General features: G+C 42.8%; 1 protein-coding gene across 14 annotated transcripts in view; it reads left to right on the forward strand.

The window, feature by feature from the left end:
• Positions 1-23296, forward strand: part of WDFY3 (WD repeat and FYVE domain containing 3) — a 276232-nt gene extending 252936 nt beyond the window's left edge. For all 14 annotated transcript variants that reach the window (XM_027059971.2, XM_027059983.2, XM_027059961.2 and 11 more), the window contains 10 exons: positions 2307-2454; positions 3697-3851; positions 4714-4872; positions 7492-7671; positions 11047-11229; positions 12379-12475; positions 15003-15326; positions 15868-15979; positions 16373-16570; positions 19948-23296. In XM_027059971.2, the coding sequence (XP_026915772.1) occupies positions 2307-2454; positions 3697-3851; positions 4714-4872; positions 7492-7671; positions 11047-11229; positions 12379-12475; positions 15003-15326; positions 15868-15979; positions 16373-16570; positions 19948-20071 (1680 nt within the window). In that variant the 3' untranslated portion in view covers positions 20072-23296. The remainder of the gene's footprint in view (positions 1-2306; positions 2455-3696; positions 3852-4713; positions 4873-7491; positions 7672-11046; positions 11230-12378; positions 12476-15002; positions 15327-15867; positions 15980-16372; positions 16571-19947) is intronic.
• The last annotated feature ends 1978 nt before the right edge of the window (positions 23297-25274 follow it).

Here is a 25274-nt window from a genome sequence, read left to right on the forward strand (position 1 = left end):
GTGTCTACACAGCATCTGGCAGGAGGATGGGAAGAGCACAGTCAGGGAAGAAGATGGGGTCTTGGGGGCCCAGCATACAGAGGTGGGGTTTCATCCCAATGCCAGTACAAAGCCAGTGCTGACTTTGAGCAGGGAAATGGCATGGCCATATTCATACTTTAAAGATCATTCTGTCCATGTACGTTAATTAGCCAGAATTAAAATAGAAACTTAAAGATCATTCTATCTACAGTCTCATACATACACTGTAGGGGAGCCACATTAGGGGCAGAATACCACCTGGGAAGCTCTTAATAGTTGAGGGAACAGATAGTAGTGGTCCGGATTGGATTATTGATACAGGCATGAGCAGTGCTCTGGTATGAGAGTGCATGCTGTGGGAGTGCCTGGAACCGGCCCTGCCCTAGCTGCTCTGACCACTACCTGGAACCTGAACAGAAAGACCCAAGCGCTTAGTCACTCGACACCCAAATGCTATATTGTTCCCTCACCCTCATGATGAGGAAACCCCTGTTGAGAGACTTTATACCATTTTTCCTCCCCATCCTCCAGAGCACACCAGGAGTAACCAGCACTGGGGGAAAGGCCTGCTCTGCTGAGCCATTCTAACCACTCACCTTTCCCAAGCGCCCTAGGCTCCGCACTTTAGCGTAGCTAGCCTTCTTGGTTCCTGCCGCGGGTGTCTCTGTCGGACTCCCTTCTTGTTTGTTTGTTTTTTTTTTAATTTTTTTAATGTTTATTTATTTTTGAGAGAGAGACAGAGTGCAAGAGGGGGAGGGGCAGAGAGAGAGGGAGACACAGAATCCAAAGCAGGCTCCATTCTCTGAGCTGTCAGCACAGAGCCCGACACGGTGCTCGAACTCATGGACCAGACCGTGAGATCATGACCTGAGCTGAAGTTGGACACTCAACCTACTGAGCCACCCAGGCTTTCCTAGACTCCCTTCTTGTTAAGCAACCTGGAGGTTTCCAGGCTTGATGGTTGGGAACACTCCAGAACAATGGCAAGTCTTTGTACTTGGCCCAGCCCTGACCGGCAGCAGGAGTACAGGAGTGCCCTCAGTGGTACAGAAAGGTGTGTGGCTTATAAAGAATTGGTTACTTTTTAAAATCATTGGAAAGTCATTGTTAACTGTAGATTGATTTACTTCTGAAAAGTTACCAAATCAGAGTGACCTAGAGTATGGTGGTAACCCAAGCTTTTAAAAAGCACATGGTCTCGCCCCTACTTACTAAGATGAAAGATGTGTGGCATCCCTCTGAGCCTCCTTAAAGTTCTTTCCTCAAATGTAGAGCGTGATCATAGAGTACCTAGTGTTTGTCATGAAGCCTCACTAAAATGAAAACGTTAACACCTGGCATATAAAAAGGGCTCAATAACCTAAATGTCCATCAAGTGATGAATGGATAAAGAAATTGTGGTTTATGTACACAATGGAGTACTACGTGGCAATGAGAAAGAATGAAATATGGCCCTTTGTAGCAACGTGGATGGAACTGGAGAGTGTGATGCTAATAAGTGAAATAAGCCATACAGAGAAAGACAGATACCATATGTTTTCACTCTTAGGTGGATCCTGAGAAACTTAACAGAAACCTATGGGGGAGGGGAAGAAAAAAAAAAAGAGGTTAGAGTGGAAGAGAGCCAAAGCATAAGAGACTCTTCAAAAACTGAGAACAAACTGAGGGTTGATGGGGAGTGGGAGGGAGGGGAGGGGAGGGGAGATGATGGGTATTGACGAGGGTACCTTTTGGGATGAGCACTGGATGTTGTATGGAAACCAATTTGACAATAAATTTCATATTAAAAAAACCTGAGAACAAACTGAGGGTTGATCGGGGGTGGGAGGGAGGGGAGGGTGGGTGATGGGTATTGAGGGCACCTTTTGGAATGAGCACTGGGTGTTGTATGGAAACCAATTTGACAATAAATTTCATATATTGAAAAAAAATTAAAAATAAATAAAAGTTGTTACCTCAGGAAAAAAAAAATAAAATAAAAAATTAAAATAAAAATAAAAAGGGCTCAATAAATGGGGGTGCCTGGGTGGCTCGGTTGAGCGTCCAACTTCAGCTCAGGTCATGATCTCACAGTCCATGAGTTCGAGCCCCGCATCGGGCTCTGTGCCAACAGCTCAGAGCCTGGAGCCTGCTTCAGATTCCATGTCTCCCTCTCTCTCTGACCCTCCCCGTTCATGCTCTGTCTCGAAAATAAATAAACATTAAAAAAAAATTTTTTTTTTTTTTAAAAGGGCTCAATAAATGTTAGCTTACATTGTAAGATGTGTTCTCTTCTCTCCTACCAGTTATTTAAAAAACCTCATCCACCAAAGCGAGTGAGGAGCCGACTAAACGGAGACAGTACGGGCACCTCTGCCCCACCGGGATCTACAAGTGACAAGATCTTTTTCCATCACCTAGACAACTTGAGGCCTTCTCTAACGCCTGTAAAAGGTGAGGTGATGTGAAGTCAACCTTTGATTCATGATTCCGGAGGAATCCTAGTTTATCAATAACAAATGTGCTTTTCAACGATAGTGTCATTTGTAATAAGTGCTACAGTTCTTGCGATAAATCACCAAATACTTGTTAGATTTTCTCCTTTTCCTTTTGTTTTGCTTTGGGTTTTTTGGCCTATCGGATTTTTCATCAAAAAGAATCAAATAGGCCACCCGGGTGGCTCAGTCGGTTGAGCATTCAACTCTTGTTTTCTGCTTGGGTCATAATCTCATCGTTCGTGAAATCAAACCCTGCTTTGGGCTCTGTGCTGAGCAAGGAGGCTGCTGAAGATACTTTCTTTCCCTCTGTCTCTAAAAATAAGATAAATAAATAAACAAAACTAAAAGTACCAAACAGGTTTCTCCACCCTGCTAAGATAGTGAAAACTCCTAATATACCAAATCTTGTAGCTCAACTTTATTATTATAGATGTAGAAAAACCTCTGTAATCTTCATTTATGCCTGTTCTGCCAGTTTAGAAATAACAGTAAAAAGACTGCATTTTTAATATACCAACTACAAGTGTCTTTTAGCTAGCTAATATTGGTAGGAGTTATCTAAAAGTACTTATTCAAGTAGATATTTTTCCCCTTAGAATGAAAAAATGTTTTTGCATCGTAATAGTTGTCACTGTTACACAGATCCAAAAAAATGGAGCATCAGATTCTGGTTAGTTGGTTAGGCTACCAGCTCTATGCCATTTTGGCTCATTACCCAGACTGCCCTGTGCCAGCTCCACTCACTGCCAGTGACAGTTCTAGAGCACTGGTGGGCTCAGCAGTGTTCCAGTGCAGAGCAGGGAGTCGGGCCTCTTGGGGGACCAGGAAGTCTAAGGCTGGGTATCACCAGTCTAAGGCTGGAGGCGCTGAAGGCCAAGTTTGGTTGAAGGTCTTCGAATGGCATTCTGAAGAGCATCCCAGGTTACTCTGTGCAGAAGACAGGCTGACTGGTAGGAGCCAAACCCAAGAGTGTCAGGAGATAGGAGGGCTGGAAGGAAGTCCTGCAGCACCTGTCCCAGTTGACTGGCCACCCAGCAAAAAGACTCAAAAGCCAAGCTCCTCCTCTAAGGTCATTTTGTCCTAATGTCTGTGTCAGGATGCTTGATTTGTGGTATTTGAGATAACGATCTCCTATATATGGGATTACAAGGTTCATTTTCCTTGTCCCCATTCTAATCTGTTGATTTGTTTTTTATAGAACTTAAAGAACCTGTGGGACAAATAGTGTGTACAGATAAAGGCATTCTTGCAGTAGAACAGAATAAGGTTCTTATCCCACCAACCTGGAACAAAACTTTCGCTTGGGGCTATGCAGACCTCAGCTGCAGGCTGGGAACCTATGAGTCAGACAAGGTTTGCATTGTTTCTTGCTCATTTAATCTTGCTCTTTTGTGGTTTGGATATCCTGCTTGAACTGGGTGGGAAGAGCCCAAGCCCAGGGCTAGTCAGCTGCTCTTCCAGAGCCCAGAGGAAGGGAGAGCTTTGCTGCATCAGATCAGGATAAAGGAGGTAGTGGACAAAGATATGTTTCCTACAGAGCAAGTCTCCTTTGAAAAGTTGTGTACCAGGCTCTAGCAGTTTCCCTCCCACTCAAAGAATTCCTCCAGGAGGTCCTAGGCAGCCAGGTATTCAACATTGCTGACAACTAAAAGAGCCTCTTTTTGGTGGGGTCATTATCTGGCCCACTTACCACTTCTGTACTCTTAAATGACTGACACGAAACCTGTCCCGTAGTATCAGTGCCCTGTGCTCACTCTCTGCATTCAGGAGGGATCTAGTTTGCGCAAGTCTGTGTATTGCACTGTGACATGATTCCGTTTAGTTAGCATTCTCATTAAACAGCAGCACTCGTGATTTCCACTTACCTCCAACTGGATACAGCAAACACATCTTTCTATCAGGTTGTCCCCTGAATCGCACACAGCATCACATAATCAGAACATCATTTTACTGGACTGGACTAACTGGACACCCACTATAAGCAAAGGCCTTTTTGTTATGGTTTCTAACAGCAGCTGCAGTTAGGAGACTATAGGGGCAGTTCAGGGTGGAGCCTCAGTGGAAATGTTGCTAACGGGAATCCAGCCCAGAATGTACACGGGCATTTGCCTTTGAGGTACCCACGTAGGGCTTCTCCTTCACCCAGTGTGCTCCTTGTGATTCAGAAGTTTGTGGTTCTTGATAGCATGTGTGTCTCACGTGTTTTATTTTACAGGTAGTGACTGTTTACGAGTGTCTGTCTGAGTGGGGCCAGATTCTCTGTGCAATCTGCCCCAACCCCAAGCTGGTCATCACAGGTGGAACGAGCACAGTGGTGTGTGTCTGGGAGATGGGCACCTCGAAAGAAAAGGCTAAGACCCTCACTCTCAAACAGGTAACAAATGGAAGACAGGCATGTTCCATCTCGGCTGCCTGCACCTTAGAGAAACTACCAAGCTTCCTTAATTCCAGGGTGCTTCGGATATAAAGGACAAAACCAAAAAAATATATGTTCTTTTGTTAGAAATGGTTTTTGAAAACAAAAAAAGAAATGAAATCAGAAGATACTGTTTCTAAAAATGATCTAAGCTGGTCCTTTTTTAAAATCTGAAGCAAGCCATCTTTAGGTAATAAATTTTTTAATACATTTAAGTATAATATATTGGAGCCTTGAACAACACAGCCTTGAAGTTCCCTGGCCCACGTATATACAGACTGTTTTCGGTAAACCCAATAGAGTGCTGTAAATGTAATTTCTTTTCCTGATGATTTTATTTTTAATGTTTATCTTGAGAAACATTTTTTAATGTTTGTTTATTTTGTGCGTGCGCAAGCAGGGGAGGGGCAGAGAGAGAGGCAGAGAGAGAATCCCTAGCAGGCTCCATGCTCGGCATGGGGATCCATCTCACAACCATGAAACCATGACCTGAGCTGAAATCAAGAGTCAGATGCTCAACCAACTGAGCTACCCAGGCACCCCTTCTTATGACTTGCTTAATATTTTCTTCTCTTGCTTACCTTATTGTAAGAATGAAATACATATAACATACAAAATATCTGTTAATCAAATGTGTATGTTATCAATGAAGCTTCCAGTCGAGAGTATGCTGTTAGTAATTAAGTTTTTGGGGAGTCAGAAGGTATACACAGATTTTTGACTGTGTCAGAAGTCAGCACCCCTAATCCCCATGTTGTTCAGAGTCAACGGTATTGTATGTAAATTGGATTTTTCCAAACCAAATTAAATTTGCTATTATTGATTCATATTAATTTTCTTTCTGGGTGATTTCCATTCAGCTGAACTAGTAACTCTTGGATTCTTTTATTTTTCTCTTGCCTCACTTATCATTTGATTACTTGTTATGTACTGGCTCTCATAAAATTTTTCTTAAAGCAAGAAACCTTTTATAATTAAGCCATCATCTTTTAATAATTGTTTTGTTGCTGAGTTTGCCATAAAGCTTTTTTTAATGCAGTATACACCTAAGTGTATTTTAGGATACAAATTTGAAAGGCAGTGTAACAGTAATATCTGTCATTTATTGAGTATCTGTTATGTTCAGAGCATTGTACTGGGTGTTTAAAAATGTAAAACTGGGGCGCCTGGGTGGCGCAGTCGGTTAAGCGTCCGACTTCAGGTCACGATCTCGCGGTCCGTGAGTTCGAGCCCCGCGTCAGGCTCTGGGCTGATGGCTCAGAGCCTGGAGCCTGTTTCCGATTCTGTGTCTCCCTCTCTCTCTGCCCCTCCCCCATTCATGCTCTGTCTCTCTCTGTCCCAAAAATAAATAAACGTTGAAAAAAAAAATTAAAAAAAAAAAATGTAAAACTCCAGTCCTCACAATTCTACAATGTAGTTTATAATCCCTGTTTACACCTGAAAATACCACTGCTTGATGAGGTTAAGACACAGGCCCAAGTCACATTTAGAGGTAAAGCCAGGATGTGAATTCAGTTTTGTGTGCCTCCAAAGCTGTTTTAAAGCCTGACCTGGACAGTGGTGTCTTAAATATCTGTGGAAAGAGTGGAACCCCTTGTACTGATACCACCAGTCATGTGTATAGGTAGGAAACTTCGTTAGTTGCAGAGTCTAAAGGTAGGCCACATAAAAAAAATACATAGTATCAACAAGAACAAATACAAGGTTGACAGTGTAGTCAGCTATCCAAACTCTCTTGCTTACAATATTTTCAGTTTAGAAAATAGGCTCTGAAGCTCCTGGACCAGCCAATAATCCCTCAGTAGAAGATACTTCTTATGTAAAACAGCCTTCTGGGATCTAAGAATTCAGAAAGGATTTATGTATGACAAAAACATTTAAAGCAACTCACTATTTAAATAGTAAATTCTCAGGAACTCTTAACAGTAATCTGAATCTTTTTCTCTGAAATGCTCATTCTCCCACATTGCCATTTCCCTGGGTCCTAGTTCTCTTCATATTCTAACCAAAGACAAAAGTTCTTATTCCAGTCTGAAGAGGGATCTCTTGGGCACACATGTCTCCAGGTCAGTAACAGGAGTTCAGCAGACTCATCAGAACCACATTTTCCCCTTTATCTTTCCATGTACCATAACCATGCAGTCCTCACTGTTTGTGCAGTTTTTTTAGAAACTCACTCAATTGTAGTTCCTTAGACTAACAGAAGATGGTGGCATAAAAGAAACAATGCAGAGTTTAAATTCAGTACTTTGGGGGCCATTACTGATACATCTCCATGTAGAAATGATACAAAGAAACCCAGACTGGACTGCAGCTGCCATGCTCCCTTCCTTCTAAGATACTAGCCCAGGGCCAGAAAACAAGTGATGCAAAAATGGAGGTCAGAGGCCTCCGGACCTCTCTATTCCCTGTGGGATGAGGCGAAGCTAGTTGGCACAGGAGAATGAAGACTTTCCAAATGCTGCTGCTCCCGGCACGTGCTCCTGTCATTCCTAAGTGCATCCAAGACCTTCTGGAGCGCCCCCACAGAGTACAGTCCCTGTGATCACCCTGGCTTTTTCCTGTTCTCCTTTGTAGGCCTTACTCGGCCACACTGATACTGTCACCTGTGCCACAGCATCATTAGCCTATCACATAATTGTCAGCGGGTCCCGTGACCGAACCTGCATCATCTGGGATCTGAACAAACTGTCGTTTCTAACCCAGCTCCGAGGCCATCGAGCTCCAGTCTCTGCTCTTTGTATCAATGAATTAACAGTAAGTAGTCGATTGCCCACTTGGTTTATGGTTAGGAGATTAAGTATTTGTGGCTAACGCAAACAAAAAATGACTCTGTTTTCTAACTTGATAGGCACTCATAAATGCTGCTACGTTTTCCTTGATTTATGCAAAAAGTGAACAGATATTAAACTTTGTAACTCAGATAATTTTGTTTTAAAATCAATCCACTGCTACCTACTCTGAAGAGCAAGATTTGGTTCAAAACATTCTAGACTAGGCTTTTTTAAAAGCAAGGAATTTGTAGGATTTGTTAAGAATATTAAAATTGTGTTGAAATTTTCTTCGTGAAATACAAATTCTTTATTATGTAAAATGAAAAGGGTAACATTTGGGTAACCAAACAAGAGCAGAATTGTTATAGAATTATTTTCAGAGTTATCCCAGACTTACTAAAGGATGTTATCTCTTCTCAAAAATCAGTATTTTATATATAAATAAGTGAGTCAGCATGAAATAAATGCACTGGCCTCAGAGTCACCTGTGGAGACCGTGCCCTCCTGAGGGGGGGTGAGGGGAGGATAGTCATGCTAAGATGTGTGGGGAAGCAGAGGAAGCTAAGGGTAGGTATACAAAGACTGAGGTCTCTGTGTCTGAGGGACAAGTGACCACATTCATATGTTGGTGATGCCCACATACAGAAATCGGCCTTGCAGACTGACCAGAACTCCCCAGCCTCACCATTCTTTGCTGTGTATGCTCGTTCCCTCCCTTACCCTCAGCACTGCCTTGGGGTCCTCTTGTGTGACACCACATAGCCACATCATATCGTCACCCACACAGATAGCTTTAGAGGAATGCTCCATCTTTAATTTCCACCCGAAGATACTAAGTGGTATGCTTTTAGTCAGATACCTAGTAGTCGGAGAAAAAGGAGAAGAAAGAAATTTAGTTCTAGTGAATGACACGTATAGTGTCTGATAATAGTAAAAGCAATCAGACCTGGCATGAGTGGGGAGTATACACAGGGGTAAAAGTCCATTCAGTTTTTCGTATATTTGAAAGGTGTATGGTGTTTTATTTTGTTTTAATTTTTTAAATGTTTATTTATTTTTGAGAAAGAGAGAGAGAGAGAGACAGAGCTTGAGCAGAGGCAGGGCATAGAGAGAGGGAGACACAGAATCCGAAGTAGGCTCCAGGCTCTGAGCTGTCAGCACTGCCGACACAGGGCTGGAACCCACAAGCTATGAGATCGTGACCTGAACTAAAGTCAGACACTTCACTGACTGAGCCACCCAGGGCCCCTACTTTTTTTTTAGTTTTTATTTAGTTAGAGTAAGCATGAGCCAGGGAGAGGGGTAGAGAGAGAGGGAAAGAGAGAATCCCAAGCAGGCTCCATGCTGTCAGCCCAGATACCAACTCGGGGCTCTTTCCCACAACCCATGAGATTATGACCAGAGCTGAAATCAAGAATCAGACACTTAACCAGCTGAGCCACCCAACCTCTCCAAAGGTGTAAGGTGTTTTTAGATAGTACCTTGGATTGGTCCTACAAACCTTTGTACCTCAGAGCTTTATGAAAACATCAGTGCAACAGAATGGCTCTGATCTGGCATTGTTGCTCTGAGTCAAATGCTTAATTTTGAGGACTTTGTTTTGGAGTTGTTCTTAAATACAGAGAATTTTATTTATAGTCCGTTGTTAGCCAAGCAAGTATACACCCAATGGATTGCAGTAGTTGCTGCACAGACCACAGATGTGTTTGATTTTTTTCCTTTTACGGTGCTTTCGTAACCTCTTAGTAATGCATAAAAAGATTTCTGTTTCTCTTCTGTTTTTGAAGCCAGTATCAAGTCTGCTTTACTTCAGTCTGCATTTTGGGCGTAAGCGACCTTGCAACTGCCCTTCTTCTTATGCTCAGCCCTCATAGCCACAGGATTTGCTCTAATGCTCTCTAATTGAGGCACCCTGGAGTACGACAAGAGAGTCTTGCCTGCTGCAGAATGGTGCGGCAGCCTCTGGTCTCTTGCAGAGACTGAGGCCGTTAATTAAAGCACAGCTGCTGACGCTCATTGTCAGAAGTGGTTCAGTGGCTGAATCGGGTAGACACAGCAATGCTTGGCGAAGTATCACTTTTCTTTGGGTTTTGCTTCTGCCGTCTTGGTAGAAGAAGAGCAGAAGGAGGAAAAGAACAGCAGCAAGACCAGCACAGAGGGTGGTTTGGGAAGGCCCCAGGCCTCCTCACCGTGCCACCCTTGGCTCCCCCTTCCCTTTTTTCTTGAGTCGATGCTGCTGTTCAGCTTCCAGTTTCTCCCTGCTTTGGATGACCATCTTCCTATTTCTGTAGGTCCTCGTGTACCTGCTGGTTGTACTGAAATTCACCAGGTCAGTTCTAACGTCAGTGCCTGGCATTGTGACATCTAAGCTGTCTTAGGGATAAGAGAGGCAGCATGGTGTGGTGCATAAGTTTCAGGGCCAAAAAGGGCTGGATTCAAATCTTTATCCTGTGACGTTAGGCAAGTAAATCACTTAAGCTCTTTGCACTTGACTTTGATCCCCCTACAGCAAGGCTAGTAAGAGCTGACTCACAGGTTGTTGAAAGGCTGCAGTGAAATGTCCTCTACACTAACTGACACACAGTAGGTGCTTCAGGAAGTATCTTTAATCCCTTTAGCAGTACTGGGTTATATTCTCATCAGATTGGGTACAGCCCAGCTGGTACAGTTTAAGGGAAAAGCTTGTTCATTTCTGTCTTTAGAACCTACAAAAACCTGAGTTTTAACAGCTTAGGGACTCTAAGGGTTTATTCAGTTTGCCAAGAAATGACCTGTGTTCTAATTTCCTTTTTTTCCCTCATCCCCTCCCCCATTCATTTATTCATAATAAGATGAATACAAATTATAAAATAGGATGTTACAATGTTACCAACCTTTCATCTTTATTTATTGAAGAGGGAGATCCGCTTCTCTCTAGACTGAAAGATTTCTCTTCTACCTGGTCGTTTTGGCGATTGGATTCATTTTGTAAAATTAAGCGGAGGTGGATTCCTGCCTCTGGGGGAAAGGTATACATAGACTTTGTAAAGGACAGGAGGCAGCAGACAAGTGCATCAACTCCTCAGGCTCCAGGCAGCTTTCCTGTGGAGCGAGCCAGGACTCTGCAGTGCGCTGGGGCGTGAGCTGAGAGTGTGGCAGGGCTCCTACCTTTGCCTCCATGTGAGATCGCCTCGACTGCAGCAGCCCCTACACCATGAATTCTGTAAGAGGCTGCTCAGCGAGCACAGAAATTCCCCAGTCACCCGTCGAAGAACTAAAAGGTTTTTTGAGAGCTAGGCCGAAGATTTACTTTGCTTCTGAACCCAGAATGTGATGTGCAGGGAGCAAAGAGAGTGAAGAGACTGTTTTACGTTCTCAGGGGGACATCGTGTCCTGCGCTGGCACATATATCCACGTGTGGAGCATCAACGGGAACCCTATCGTGAGTGTGAACACGTTCACAGGCAGGAGCCAGCAGATTGTCTGCTGCTGCGTGTCGGAGATGAACGAGTGGGATACACAGAACGTCATAGTAACGGGACACTCAGATGGCGTGGTCCGGGTAAGTCCTCTGTGAGGAAACACACTAGCTATTTGCTGCCCCGGTTTACCTGAAGCTTGTGAAGCTGTCCATGGTGGAAAGACCCCCTGAACAGGTTGTAGTATCATTGAGCAAACTCTCAGACTCAAGCCTCAGCCTCTGTGTTCTCTGATGCAGGGAACGTCAGTGACTTGGCCCCTTTCCTTCCCATTGAGTCAATCTGTTAGTGCTCCTAACCCCTGGATGGACGGCTTGACCCAACGTCGTTTGAACAGGGTTTCCCTGTCACCGTGGATCGCTAAATGTAAATTGCAAAAGTATTGGCTTTTGGGCCTCTCAGATGGCTTCTTAGGGAAAACAGGAACTATTTCTTCTCTGCAGAGAATCACAGAGCTGGAAAGTGCTTTCAGAGGACTCCCATTGTCCAAAACCTGTCTAGAGTTCTGGATGATTTTGCCTGAATCCTAGTTTATCCTTTTGAAGGTTTCTTTGTATGGGACTTCTGCAGAAAATCTAATCCACGGAGTATTTACTTTTACAGGCTTTTCAAATGCTTGGGTTGTTCTGTCTCAGGAGATTTTCCTTTGTGCCTCTTTTCTTTAATTGTGCTCTTTGTAAAAGCACAGGGCGACTGATTGCTGCCCTGTAGTCACAGTCACAGGCTTAGAAAAACGAGGCTCCCAGTCCCCGCCACACCACACCCTGCGCCTCAGACGACAGGCATGCCCCAACATACGCTGTCTCCGTGGCAGTGTTTCACATGACTCCATTCATGAGGCCTTATGGAAAAGCTCTGTGGCCAGATACACTTGGGGATCCTGCTTAGTGCATGCCTTCTTGGAGACCTATACCATATACTGGTGTGTGTGCAAGGCTCTCCGAGGTTTTTGTAGGAAATAAAATGTGCTTAGTTGAACCATGTTTTTCCAACTTACTTGACCACAGTCCTTTTCCCTCTGCCACGAAACACCCATTAACATCTCATGGAACCCAGTTCTGGAAGCACCGTGTGTACACAGTCCTCTCCCACGTTTTTCAAGATAGAGGGAAATTTAATTATACATAATAATAGAAGATATCCGCTTAACCCCAAGAGCTCATCTTCATCCAATAACATGTAAATTGTTCCCTTAAGCTGCTTAACTTTTTTATTCTCATACTTAAATTCAGTTTTGGCGAATGGAATTTTTGCAAGTTCCTGAAACACCAGCTCCTGAGCCTGTTGAAGTCCTAGAAATGCAGGAAGACTGTCCAGAAGCACAAATAGGTATTCAGTCCTTTTTAATTATTCGATAGTTTTCGTATTTTTTTAAGTCACTCTGCATAAATTTACATTGAACAACATGAACAGTAGCCTGAGGCTGGTGGGGCATTGCTGCCCGAAGCACGACTGCCCCCTAGCGTGTGAAGTCGGAGGGCAGGCGTGCAAACATTCCTCCAGTTCACTGGGCAGTACTTGGTGTGCTGGTGTCTGTAGTTGGCTTCCTCATCCCATAATAAATATGGTTGCTAGCTTCCCAGAGTACCAAAGGCTTGGACTTTCAGCTCTGAAAATACAAAACAGATCTGGGGGACATAGTGGTGGACAAGTCAGATGGCCCTCAGTCCCAGACCTGTTTTATCCATTGCCTGTCAGGCTCAGTGTGGATGACAGGGTGGCATCGTGTTGGCAAAGTATTCATGGAGGCAGACCAGAATCCCCACTCTTCAGCCCTGCTGAAGAAGGGCTTTTATTCAGACTGAAGCCTGGCACTCTGTACTCTTATTATCTGTGATTTGTGAAACACTTGAAAATTTTCCAAAGGAAGATAGAAATGATTGCTACACAGAATGATTGGAAACAGTGCCGTGAACCCAGGCTGAGATCCGCTTAGGGTTGCTCCATTCCAGAGAGGTCACCCTCCTTTGATTTAGAACGATTGGTTCAAGAGACGTCCTGGAAAGGAGCAGGATTTTAACTTTGACCTTCAGGTTGTCTCCCCATGATTAATTTTTTGTACGCTGGGAGTTCAGCATGCGTTTGATGAAATGAAGGGGTTACTAAGGGGAAAGTCTTATCAGAAAGGCATAAATCACTTCCCTTTGTAAGCCGAAAATAGTTTCTACTTTCATTGCCAGAAAACACATGATCCAGTGGACAGGGCATTTATGATTGTATTACCTTAAAGCATGTAAATTTCTACATAGTCCATTGAAGCTCCATTAAAAAGGTTTTCTGGGTGTTTGGGGGCATAAAAATTCAGTTCAATCCAGTAAGTATTTGGGGTTACCTGTTGTGTGTAGACACCGGGTTAAGCAGTCCAAGGAAAAGTGGGTCCTTTCCTTTAACAAAGGTTTTAAGTGAGAAAATGAGATGAAGAAGTGAGGTAGAAGGAGGAGGTCTACCTCAGGAAGGAGAAGGTCAAGGTGAAGAAGGAGGTCACATTCAGGAAGGAGAGATACTGCTATCTTCTATGTCTTTGTTTTTAGAGATTCATACTGTGGATAGAGTTTGATAGCATGGCAGAGGGAAGAGCTGCCCACCGGGAAGGATTGACTTGCAACAACTTGGGAGTGGCATGGCATGAGAGCAGTTATCTGGGCAAAAGGGAAGGCAAGCCAGTGTTGCACTGGAAATCAAAGTCATTTCGAAGACTGCTTGTCAAAGAAGACCTTAAAGCTCATAGTTATAAGCCTTTGCAATGAAAAACAAATCACCCAACTTAGCCAACTAGACTACCAGTGTCAGTACAAGGGAGGCAAACTGTCTTGCCAAAAAAAATATGTATAGTGGGCTGGTGCTGCACATTTGTTCTTGCGCTCCTTTTTTTATAACTCTATATTTTTATTTCTTACAAATTTTCCCTCCGGCAGACTCTATCGCAAGAGAGTAGGGAGTTGGGTTGAGGAAATGCGTAACACTGGAAAGAAGGAAAAAACCCACAAAATCTTGGATTAAAGCTTTCGTCAATAATTGATTCATCTAGATTTTCATTTATACTGACTGCTATATGGAAGGAACTGTGCTTGGGGCCCCTTCCCGCAAGCTGGCCACTGTCTTATAGAAAGATTATCCAAAAATAATAGTCTGGGGTGAGAATTCAAAGACGAGGCATATAGCTGTTCAAGGAGTCCACAGGTAACACTGAGAAGCACTGAGATTGGGAAGAGGTGTCTCACAGGGCCAGGGCACATGCGGATTAGCCATGAGGAGGAGTAGGGCTGCTTAGAGAGTGGAGTTCTTGCTGCCCAGCCGAACCTTGCTGGGGAGTGTGTGGCAGGCATTGAGAAATTCACAGAGTCAGGTTTTGGCCAGATTGGTAAAGAATGATTGTCAAGCTAAGAATTTTAGCCAAAGCATTCTTTTGGACTCAGAAATTCTACCTTTTTTTTTTCTTTTGCTATATTGAATCTAGCTGAAAATTCTGGGAATTATTTCCTTTTATTCTTTTCCTTTATTTATTTATTTATTTATTTATTTATTTATTTATTTTATTTATTTATGAGAGCGAGAGATAGCAGGGGAGGGGCGAGAGAGGGAGAGAGAAAGAATCCCAAGCAGGCTCCCCTGGCATGGGGCTTAATCTCATGACTGTGAGATCACGACCTGAGCCGAGATCAGGAGACACACGCTGAACCCACTGAGCCACCCAGGTGCCCCTTCTTTTCTTGTTAAACTTACCTGAAAATATCTTGTGTATTATGTCTTAACTGGTAGAGGAAAAATACCAGTGGGACAAAGCTGGATCTGACCACAACGTGTGTGTGTGCGCGTGTGTGTGTATGTTTTCTAATTCTCCCAATGCATTACCCAGGGCAGGAAGCCCAGGACGAGGACAGCAGTGATTCAGAAGCAGATGAGCAGAGCGCCAGCCAGGATCCCAAGGACACGCCTAGCCAGCCCAGCAGCACCAGCCACCGGCCCCGGGCAGCCTCCTGCAGAGCAACGGCCGTCTGGTGCACTGACAGTGGCTCTGATGACTCCAGGCGCTGGTCTGACCAGCTCAGTCTGGATGAGAAGGATGGCTTCATATTTGTGAACTATTCAGAGGGCCAGGCCAGAGCCCATCTGCAGGGGCCCCTTAACCACCCTCACTCCAATCCCATTGAAGTGCGGAATTACAGCAGATTGAAGCCTGGTAAATTGAAGTCTGGTGTCTGTTTCTTGCTCTTTGTGGGGGGTGTGCAGGTTGGTGGAGTGAGGCAGTGGACTCTGGCTGTCCCTGCGCCTGTCCCTGTGACTTCAGCCACCCAGAGACAGCCGTTTAAGTTTCTTATGTGAAATGGACTTTGAGATTCTATTTACTATATGTTGGGCATTTCTTAAAGAACACCTGACGCCAAAAATTTCGTTCATTCACAAACCATAAAAGCTTTTGAAAATGGTCAAGTTACTCATTACAGATAAATAAATAAAACCGTATTTGCGGGTTTTGCCTGTTACAAGCTTTGCCTGTTAGAGCTCAGGTCCTCTGTTGGAGAAATTCGATCTTCTTGCATTGAAGATCTGCTCATCTCTGCATTTATCTTTTCAAATGAGGTCTTCTCTGAGCTGGCCCATTATCAGTGTTAAGCTAGAGTGCTTCACCTTCAAGTTGACGCAGCAGCTACTGGGAAGTGGGACCGTATGTTGTAGCACCCTGACTTCAGTGGGTCATGTCTTGCACTTGTGCACTCCAGGGTACCGGTGGGAACGTCAGCTGGTGTTCAGGAGTAAGCTAACTATGCACACGGCCTTTGATCGGAAGGACAACGCACACCCGGCAGAGATCACCGCCCTGGGCGTCTCCAAGTAAGTGCCATTCCCTTCCAGCCGCTCCTCCCCACTGAGTCATTTGCTTAGCCCAGGCCCAGACATCCCAGACCAGTCTGTGGGGAAAAGAGATTTCGTTTGCAGTAGCAGATGTTGCTTAAACAGATGAACCAGAAGAAGAAACCTGCCAGCGTGTGGATTTTAAAATCTGTTCTTGGAGGTTACGGCAAGTTTGATCCAGAGAGTTGAGAAGAAAGTGCACATTTGGGGCTCAGTTCTGTTTTTGTCTCTTCATACACGCAGCCCCCACCCCAGCACACACATCCACGGAAAACTGGAGAACCTCAAGAGTGACGGAAAGAGCTTTTCAGTCGCGTGGCTGTGCTGAGGCCTTCCCTGAGGTGACTCCGTGTCGTGTCGTGTCTCCTGTAGGGATCACAGCAGGATCCTCGTTGGCGATAGTCGAGGCCGAGTGTTCAGCTGGTCTGTGAGTGACCAGCCAGGCCGTTCCGCTGCTGACCACTGGGTGAAGGATGAAGGAGGTGACAGCTGTTCGGGCTGCTCCGTGCGGTTCTCTCTCACAGAAAGACGGCACCATTGCAGGAACTGCGGCCAGCTCTTCTGCCAGAAGTAAGATGAGATGTTAATTATGCCCTGCATGGAGCTTCTCTGATTTGCTCCAGGGTCCCTACCCCACAGTGTTGTGTCAGCCTAAACCAGCCTTCACTTTCTCATTTTTTTTTTTTTTTATCACATTTGTGAAGTATTTCTGTCATATTGAAAAATAGGGAGGGGCACCTGGGTGGCTCAGCCGATTCAGCATCCAACTCTTGATTTCAGCTCAGGTTATGATCTCACCGTTTGTGAGTTGGAGCCCCACGTCAGGCTCTGCAGTATCAGTGCAGAGCCTGCTTGGGATTCATTCATTCATTCATTCATTCTCTCTCTCAAAATAAATAAACATTTAAAAAATATGGAAATAATCATTACAAATACGTGGTCCCCCATGACTCAGAATAGAAGGTGCTACTCTTCCATCAGATTTGCATATAAAACATTATGGATGTTCACTCTTACCAATCACACTTCTCCGTGTCTTATACTTTGAGCGCATGTTGTCTCCATAAAAACCACCATGTGTTTTCCGTTTTACATAAATACAGCATACTCTCTATACCTTCCCTAAACTTCCCTTTTCTTACTCAACATTGTTTTTGAAGTCACTCATGTAAATAACTATTCTAATATTTTCATTTTAACTGTTGTCCTAGATTTTTTTGTATGGACATACAGAGTTTATCTACTTCCCTTTTGATGGGCCCTTACGGGAACTTTTCCTTCTACCCATACTCTGAACGGCACTGCAGCTCACATCTGTGTAAATGCCCTCTTTATGTGCGGTGGAGTTTCCATAGAGGAGGTACCCCAGGACAGAATGACAGATCGTACACGCGCTCTTGAGCTGCGCTAGGTCTTGCCACATGTCACGCACTCTCCAGGACCGCAGTGCTGGTTGACGCCACCTCAGGCAGGATATGCGGGCTCTCCCAGGTCTCACCCATGCCTGCAGTTGCCATACATTTTCCCTTTTGCCAGGCCAGTAGCCAGCAGAGCTTGGTGGTTTCCACTTGCAGTGCTACTGAAGTGGACCCTTTTTTCATATGCTTACAGGGCGTTGGCACTTCCTCTCGGCTGATGTGGCCCATCGTCCTTTTAGGTTTGCTTGGGATTTCCACCCCCCCCCTACTTGAGTTCTTTAGATGTTCTGGGCTCTTTGTCTTTCATTACATCTTGCAGATACCTTCTGCCAGTCTGTGATGTACGTTTTCACTTTATATACGTTTTTTCTTTCACATAAGGGTTTTGTTTTGTTTTTTTAATGCTTATTTATTTTTGAGAGACAGAACACTAGCGGGAGAGGGGCAGAGAGAGAAGAGAAAACAGAATCCGAAGCAGGCTCCAGGCTCTGAGCTGTTAGCACACAGCCCGATACGGGGCCCGACCTCACGAACCGCGAAATCGTGACCTAAACTGAAGTCAGAAGCTTAACTGACTGGGCCACCCAGGGAGCGTCTCATAAGTTTTAATTTTGTTGTAATCACATTTATTACTTTTTGTGATTTTTCCTTTTTTTGTGGCTTAAGAAAGCTTTCCCTGTCTTGAAACCATAAAGACAGCCTTGGTTATTTTCTTCTAAAAGTTTTGGGGTTTTGTTTTTCATGCTTAGGGTTTTAGATCCAAATACATTTGGAATATACTTGGAGGTATGGCATGTAGTGGGGATCTTTCTCATCTCCAGTTGTCCCCCCATAGTTGATTTGGATGCCATTTCTGGGGTCCCATCTATGGGGTCCCATCTATGCATGTACAGTCCCATCTATGCATGCACTGGGGTCCCTTCTATGCATGTACAGTTCTCACTTTACATGACAGAAAAGGGAAAGGATCCTGTAGGCAGAAGTCTCTAAGGCTTACATTGTTTTACTGTAGAAATACTTTCACAGAAACCACGGACTGGATAATTGTTTTTGAGCCAGTTATTGAAAAGGCGGTGGTCTTTGGGTTTACACTGACCAAATGCTCACTGGGTTACTGTCCATTCTGTCATCTCAGGCAAGTTACTAACCCTCTCTGAGCATATTTTTCATCTGTAAAAATGTGGATAATTCTACCTCTCCTCGTAGAGGTGTTGAGAGAATTCAGTGAAATCATGTGCATGAGTTTTGCAAAACACCAAGTGTGGAGTCTGGCAATACAGGTGTTCAGTAAAAGATGTTATTATAGTTTTTTTGTTTTGGTTTGGTTTGGTTTTTTTGTTATTATTTTCCAAATTAATACCTTAAACCTTTTTCTTGGGAAGTCTGATTCAAGATCCAGTAACCACAATGTCGGTGCCAGCCATTATGCCTTATGGGACTTTCTATGAGATTGGCAGAGGATTCTGTCTTGTGGTTCTGTGCTTTGAGAAGCACACTCTATAAAACCTAGTAATCTAGGAATTTGTGGTAGTCAACACCCCATTTGTACACTGGCACACATTGTTCTTTGAAGTGTTTAATTTTCAAAATATTGTTTAAAGGTAGGTAGTTCTTTAAATTTTCCATTGCTATCAGATGTTAGATGGAGGTTTTATTTGAACAACCAGCTAACAGTGATTGATTATGATAGAGCAGGCATGGAAGGAAGAGCTGTCTGGGCGGGGCCTAGCGCTTCTGAGTGTCTCCTCAAAGTCCAAGAACAGCCCTTTAAACTCCTAACGCTGGTGGCACTTCAGTTATTCCCTGGACACCTTTACTGGTAGATTAATGGATGAAATACAATTCTCTATTTCAGTCTTGTGAAAAGGCAAGCTGAAAGTGATTAAATGCCACATCCAAGGTCATACCCTGCTTTATTCCAGGAATAGGAATACTTTTTAAAGAATTTGAACACCTCGTAAGTAGAGTCTTCTTCAAGGAATTCTGTCAGGATAAACAGAAAATGAGAACAATTGGACTAGACAGAAAAGCCAAACTACTGTTCAAGAAATGACTGAGGAGTGGATCACGGGGTGTTTAAAAGCCCAAAGGAACTTGATAGTGACGTAAGAGTCTTTTAAAACGAGTAGTAAATCTTCTGCCACGAGAAAAAAGGCAAGCTCCAAGTAAAGACACGGGCTTCCCTCCCAAGTTCATAGGGCGTGAGAACCAGTCACACAGGAAGAATGGCCTCACAGCTGGTTAGACCCCTTGGCTTCACCCTGTAGGAAAATCTTAACTTTAAAAAAAAAAAGGAAATTCTCTCCAGTCAAGCATATAGCTTTTCTTGGTTCAATATTACTTTTCTTCATAGATGGAAACAAATAATATGGCAGGTTGTTTTGGTCCTGGGTCAACCACACGACACAAACCAGTGGGTCTTTGGCTTTATAGCACAGGCTTTCTGTTCAATTCTTAAGTTTGTATTTCTCAATGCCATGATCAACCACGGAGAGTACCTGTAACTACTTGATTTTGCCTTTCCCTTAGGTGCAGTCGGTTTCAGTCAGAAATCAAACGCTTGAAAATCTCATCCCCGGTGCGTGTGTGTCAGAACTGTTACTACAATTTACAGCATGAGAGGGGTTCAGAGGATGGGCCTCGGAATTGTTGAAGATTCAACAAGCCGATTGCAGACCGCGGTCCGTAGACCCCCTTCCCGATTCCTGGCACGGCTCACAGCTCAGAAGGCATCAGAACAGTCTCCGTTTACGCCTCTCTTCATGCCACGTGTTTGAAGCGTTGAATTCAAAGGGATCAGTGAACAAGCGGGTGTAGAGTGCAGTAATGGGGCAGACACTGTTCGGGTGAACAGCACAAGAAGAACAGAAGGTGGTTCCTAGGAGCGACTCTTCCAATATCCGATTCTCCCTGTTACCAGTAGCTGTCTCCAAGAGAAAATCCTCGCATATTAACTGTCTTTTCTTGTGTCTCATTTTTATAGATCTACTCATCCTTATTTGGAAAAACCACCACCAACAACAAAAAAAAAGGCTTTTAGAAAATGGTTGTAAATCTGACTTCTTTGCAAGTAACTGTGTATATTGTAAATAGGTATAAAGGCCTTTTTTTCTAAATAAGGACTTAACTGTCTGTAACATGAGACTTCAAACTAAACCACTAACTCAGTGAACTACTTACTTACGGTTTGTCTGACATCTCTCACAAATTAATTATAAATATGTTTTTTAAATCCTCAAAGACATTATCTGTGGTCTTTTTTCCCTTCTTTCAAACCCAGCCTCTGTGCCCAATGTCCTTTCTTTCAAGTTGCCCACAGTATCTCCACTTAAACTAGGCTAGTAACCAAAATAATGTGGACCTTCTTTAGGAAACAGTGTGGGAGAATAAGAGTCCTGCCATGAGATAGCCTGGAAATAGCTGGGCATCTTGCACCTGGCCGTGTGCCACCTCAGTGTTGTTCCAGTGTCCTAAGGCCCCTTGTAAACTTCTGTCCGGACTGCTGTGTGGCCATAGCGTAACTTCATAGCATTGCATAGCGGTCGGTGGTCACGTGATTGATGCAATGCAGGAAACAGCCCTGCCTCAACTAATGGAAATATTTTTGCATGTAACCCAAATTAGCTTCTCTTGCATAGAACATAATAAGTATGTGTCTTTGGTGACACTAATGTTCTACTATAGCTTATTTTCAAAAAAGGGTAAAACATGAAAAAAGTGTACAGAATTAACGTATAAACCTTGTTGTAAAACTGGATCATGTCAGAACTGCTTATAATTAACCTTTACCATTTAATGCCATCTACCTGAAAACAGTGAGATTTATACTGTATCAATGTCTATTTTTTTGTTTTTGCTATGAATATAATTACAGTATTTTAATATTTAGTTATTTAATTTGTTCTACTAGTTGGATACAGAACACACAAATCCAGGGAGACTAAAGCTGGTTGGGGCTAAGCGAGAAGTTTAGTTTACAGACAAAAAGGCTTTGGTGGTGGGATTTTTTTAAATGTGTGTTATGTACATATATATATGTGTATATATATATAAAACAAATGAAACAACTAATCTAGATTTTAACATTTTCAGATATTTAGTGATAATATTATGAACAATTCTAAAAGCCCTGTGATTTGAAAAAAAATGTAGAATTATTTATGGCCCAAGCAAGGAAGGACAGACCTTCACATGCTCATGGAGGTATCATACAAAGGACAGTGGCTCTGGCTTTCCCAACTTTTCATCTTTAGGCCCTGGTGACAGGCACACTTATGCACTAAAATGCACATATATGCACATGCATTCAAAAATAGGCATTGGTACAATAGTAACCTTGTACCTAATGGGCTGAAACCAGCTTAAGAACAAATTTGTTCTTCCTGATAACTAGGTCTCCAAGAGAAAATATAAAGGCTGCTTTAGTGCCTTATGCTTACTAAATTTAAACCTTTATTTACCTAGGTTTGAGCCTACAGTCTATTTATGATTACATATCAAAATCGATTAATACACTTCCATTTCTAAAAGTTCAAATACACTTGTTAATAAAAGGATTATCGGCATTAATACTTTCACTTGAAGAAAAGTTGTGTTGTTTTCCTTCCTGTCTTACTCCCCTCCCCCACACCCCTCCCTGCCCACCATCTTACTTCAATTCTAATAAATAACGCTGGATGTTTAACAGTGGCAGGAATTGTGCCATCACGTAACCGTGGGCTTCGCCCCTGTCCGGCCCTATAGATGAGTTGTAGCAGTGTTATTCTACACTTTTTAAAAGAAGCGTCCTCCTCGTGTCTATGAACCGTGTTTACCCCAAACCCAATGGCAGAGGTGTTCTTTAAAGACTTGAATATATGAATGTGTGTATGTAGTTACTTAAAGGTTGTTCCTCTATGTAATATGAAGTTATATGGGATGAACACTTTTAAACTTTCCGACACAACTTCCATAACTAGAAGGTGGAAACCAAAACCCTCATGATAGTATTTCCTCTGGCAGCTGGTGCTGTGGGCAACTGTTTTATTCGGTGGACTTTCTTTTCTTTTTGCTTTCTAATGCAGAACTCACAAACCACTCACACATGCAAGTACACTCACATACATCAACTAATCGTTTCTCTGGATGTCTTTCTGTGTTCCATGTAAATTTGTTTACCGACGCATATTCTCAGCATGTACATCCACCTTGGTGTGGCCTGTATTCTTTCTCTGAGAGTACCTCACAGGGCCCTCCCTGCCTGATCGTTGTAGCTCATTTGTTCATTCATCCATATATCCATCCACCCATTTATTCTAACGTCTGTGTATAGTGTGCAACTGTAATGTCATGCTTCTGAAGAGGAAAATAGCTGCCCATAGCAGCCATCCGTCTGGATAATAGCAAAACCCTCTAGATAAGTTATTTTGCACTTTCTTATGTATAAAGTTGGTAGAAACTTATTTTTGCTTTGTATCATTTAAATACATTTTGTTTTGGTAAATGAACTGTGTATAAACTATTTATGCCGTTAAAACTGTTTTTAGAAAGTATTTTTAATTTCAGCAAGTTTGGTTACTTGTTGCATGACTATTAACACAGCTGACTTTTTGTGTCAGTGCAATGTATATTTTTTTGTCCTGTTATTAACTTGTAAGCCCTAGTAATGGCCAATTATTTGTACAGCAACAGAAGTAAATTGAAGATACTGGCTAAGACTGGATTGATTGTGGACGTTTGTACTATACTGCAGAATCCAATATCTGTTCTTTGGTGGTTATGTAAAAGGCCTGAAGATTTACTATCTAGTGTGCAATCTGTGATAACTGAATGTTCATTGTATATCTGTCTCTGATGCAAAAAGGTAGAGTAACACAATTACAATACATGATTAAATGCAGTAGTCCAGGTACTTTTTTTTTTTCATTTCAAATAAATACCTACTATTTACCACCCAAAGAAAAAAAAGTTGTTTTTAAGCCAGTTTATTCAGGGAAGGAAAAACAAAACAGAAGGCAAATAAGTCCCTCAACTTTGTATAGTTCTTTTCTAGTTGTGAATCTATCTTTCAGAAGCTCCTGCTTACAGAAATGCTTGTTGTGAGGGTCTGGTTCAAGCTCTGGTTTGATCCGTCCTTAAATGCTTTCTGCATTGAGCTTCCCAATTGTGCTGACTTCCTGGGGCTGATGAGTGTGTGTGGATGGCCGCAGAGAGAGGCAAGTGACTTCTGGAGACACGCCTACAAACTTGAATGGACCCAGGGACAAAGTCTGCATCGTGTAGTTTTGGCTCTTTTTTACTGAGCCTTATTCTGTCTCCATCACATTAGGAAAAGTAAGCAACAGTAAATCATCTGTCTCCTCTCCCTACCATATTCGTATCAGGAATATTTTGGTATCCTGCCCTTTTTCTAGAAGCACAGCATCTACTGTCATAAGCTAGTCTTTACATTTCGGTCTTCAAGGACTCAAATCCATTCCTTTGGCCACTGGCTTACTTAGTTTTAAAACTGCCTTCCCAATAAAGAAGACTATAGAAAACACTTTTTAAATGTATATAGGCTACGTTAGCAATTTTATGTTTCCTCTTTCTGAAGATAACTAACAAAATCCCAGTTCAATTGAAGCTTGAACAGCAGTGTCCCAAACTTGAGGATATAGTGCCTATTACAAATGCCACCTCAGTGCAACTCCTTTTAGAGGCAAAGATATCGGAAGGCCGAGAACTTCTAAGACAACAGCCACTTAGAGAAAACAGGGTAGTTACCATTTCTTTAATGCAATATTCCTAGTTCTAGTGACCTCAAGAAGATGAGCAGTGCTGAAATTCTTCGGGGCTTAAAGAACAAACGTGCAAATGATCACTAAGTCCCGCATCTGCTGTTTGCCTCTCCTCTTTGATAAAATTACATCTGCACCCCTCATTTTAGCCTGTTTGGAGCATCGAAGAGGAACCAGGCCAACAGAATAGGTCTAGCGTTGGCTTAGTCTTTTTTGCTTTATCGCTGTTCTCATCTTCCCCACCCATTGCAAAGCTCTTTTTTATTTATTGTTCCTTTTGACTTTTGCTAGAAATGGCACCAAGCCGAGCTACCACACTGAGAGCCAGCCTGGTGTTTTGGAGAGCCTGGAGGTAGGACTGGAGAGTTGGAGGCTGCAGTGGTTCCCCAGCCTGTGAACTTGAGAAGCCCCTGTTGAAGTGCCCTCAGTGCATCAGGTTTTCCTGTGTCCATGGCTACCTGTGAGGAGGGAGGGGTCAAGATAGTGCTTCCTCAACTTTACGGTTGTAGGGCATTTTGATCCTTAAAAACCATCAAGGACCCTAACGTTTCTGTTTATGTGGTTTGCATCAATCAATAGTATTGTATTAGAAATCAAAACAGATTTTAAAAATATATGTATTAATTCATTTATAAGTAATGATAATAAAAATAAAAATGATAAAAAGTAATAAAATATAATGATAAAACCATTATATATTTCAATGGGGGGGGAACCTAAACCAAAAAAAAAAAAAATTTAGTGAAGAGTGGAACTGTTTATTACAATTAGCAAATTTCTTTAATGTCTGGCTTACTTAAACACAGGTGGATTCTCAAATCTGCGTCTACATTCAATCTTGTGATACTTCATTTTGGTTGAAGCATATGAGGAAAATCCAGCCTCACACAGGTATGTGGAGAAGGGGGATTCTTAATAGCCTCTCCAGATTATTGTTTTTTAAAGATAATAGTTTGTTTCTTAAAGCTTGATGACTCTATGGCGTCTGGAACTACATCAGTGAACTTTTGATACTTTGTTACTTTAAAGGCCATTGGTCCATCTGGCATTGTGACTCCATCTTTTTTTTACCCATGCATCCATCATTTAGAAAATACT

The sequence above is a fragment of the Acinonyx jubatus genome, chromosome B1, assembly GCF_027475565.1.
Source record: "Acinonyx jubatus isolate Ajub_Pintada_27869175 chromosome B1, VMU_Ajub_asm_v1.0, whole genome shotgun sequence".
NCBI classification, from domain to species: domain Eukaryota; kingdom Metazoa; phylum Chordata; class Mammalia; order Carnivora; family Felidae; genus Acinonyx; species Acinonyx jubatus.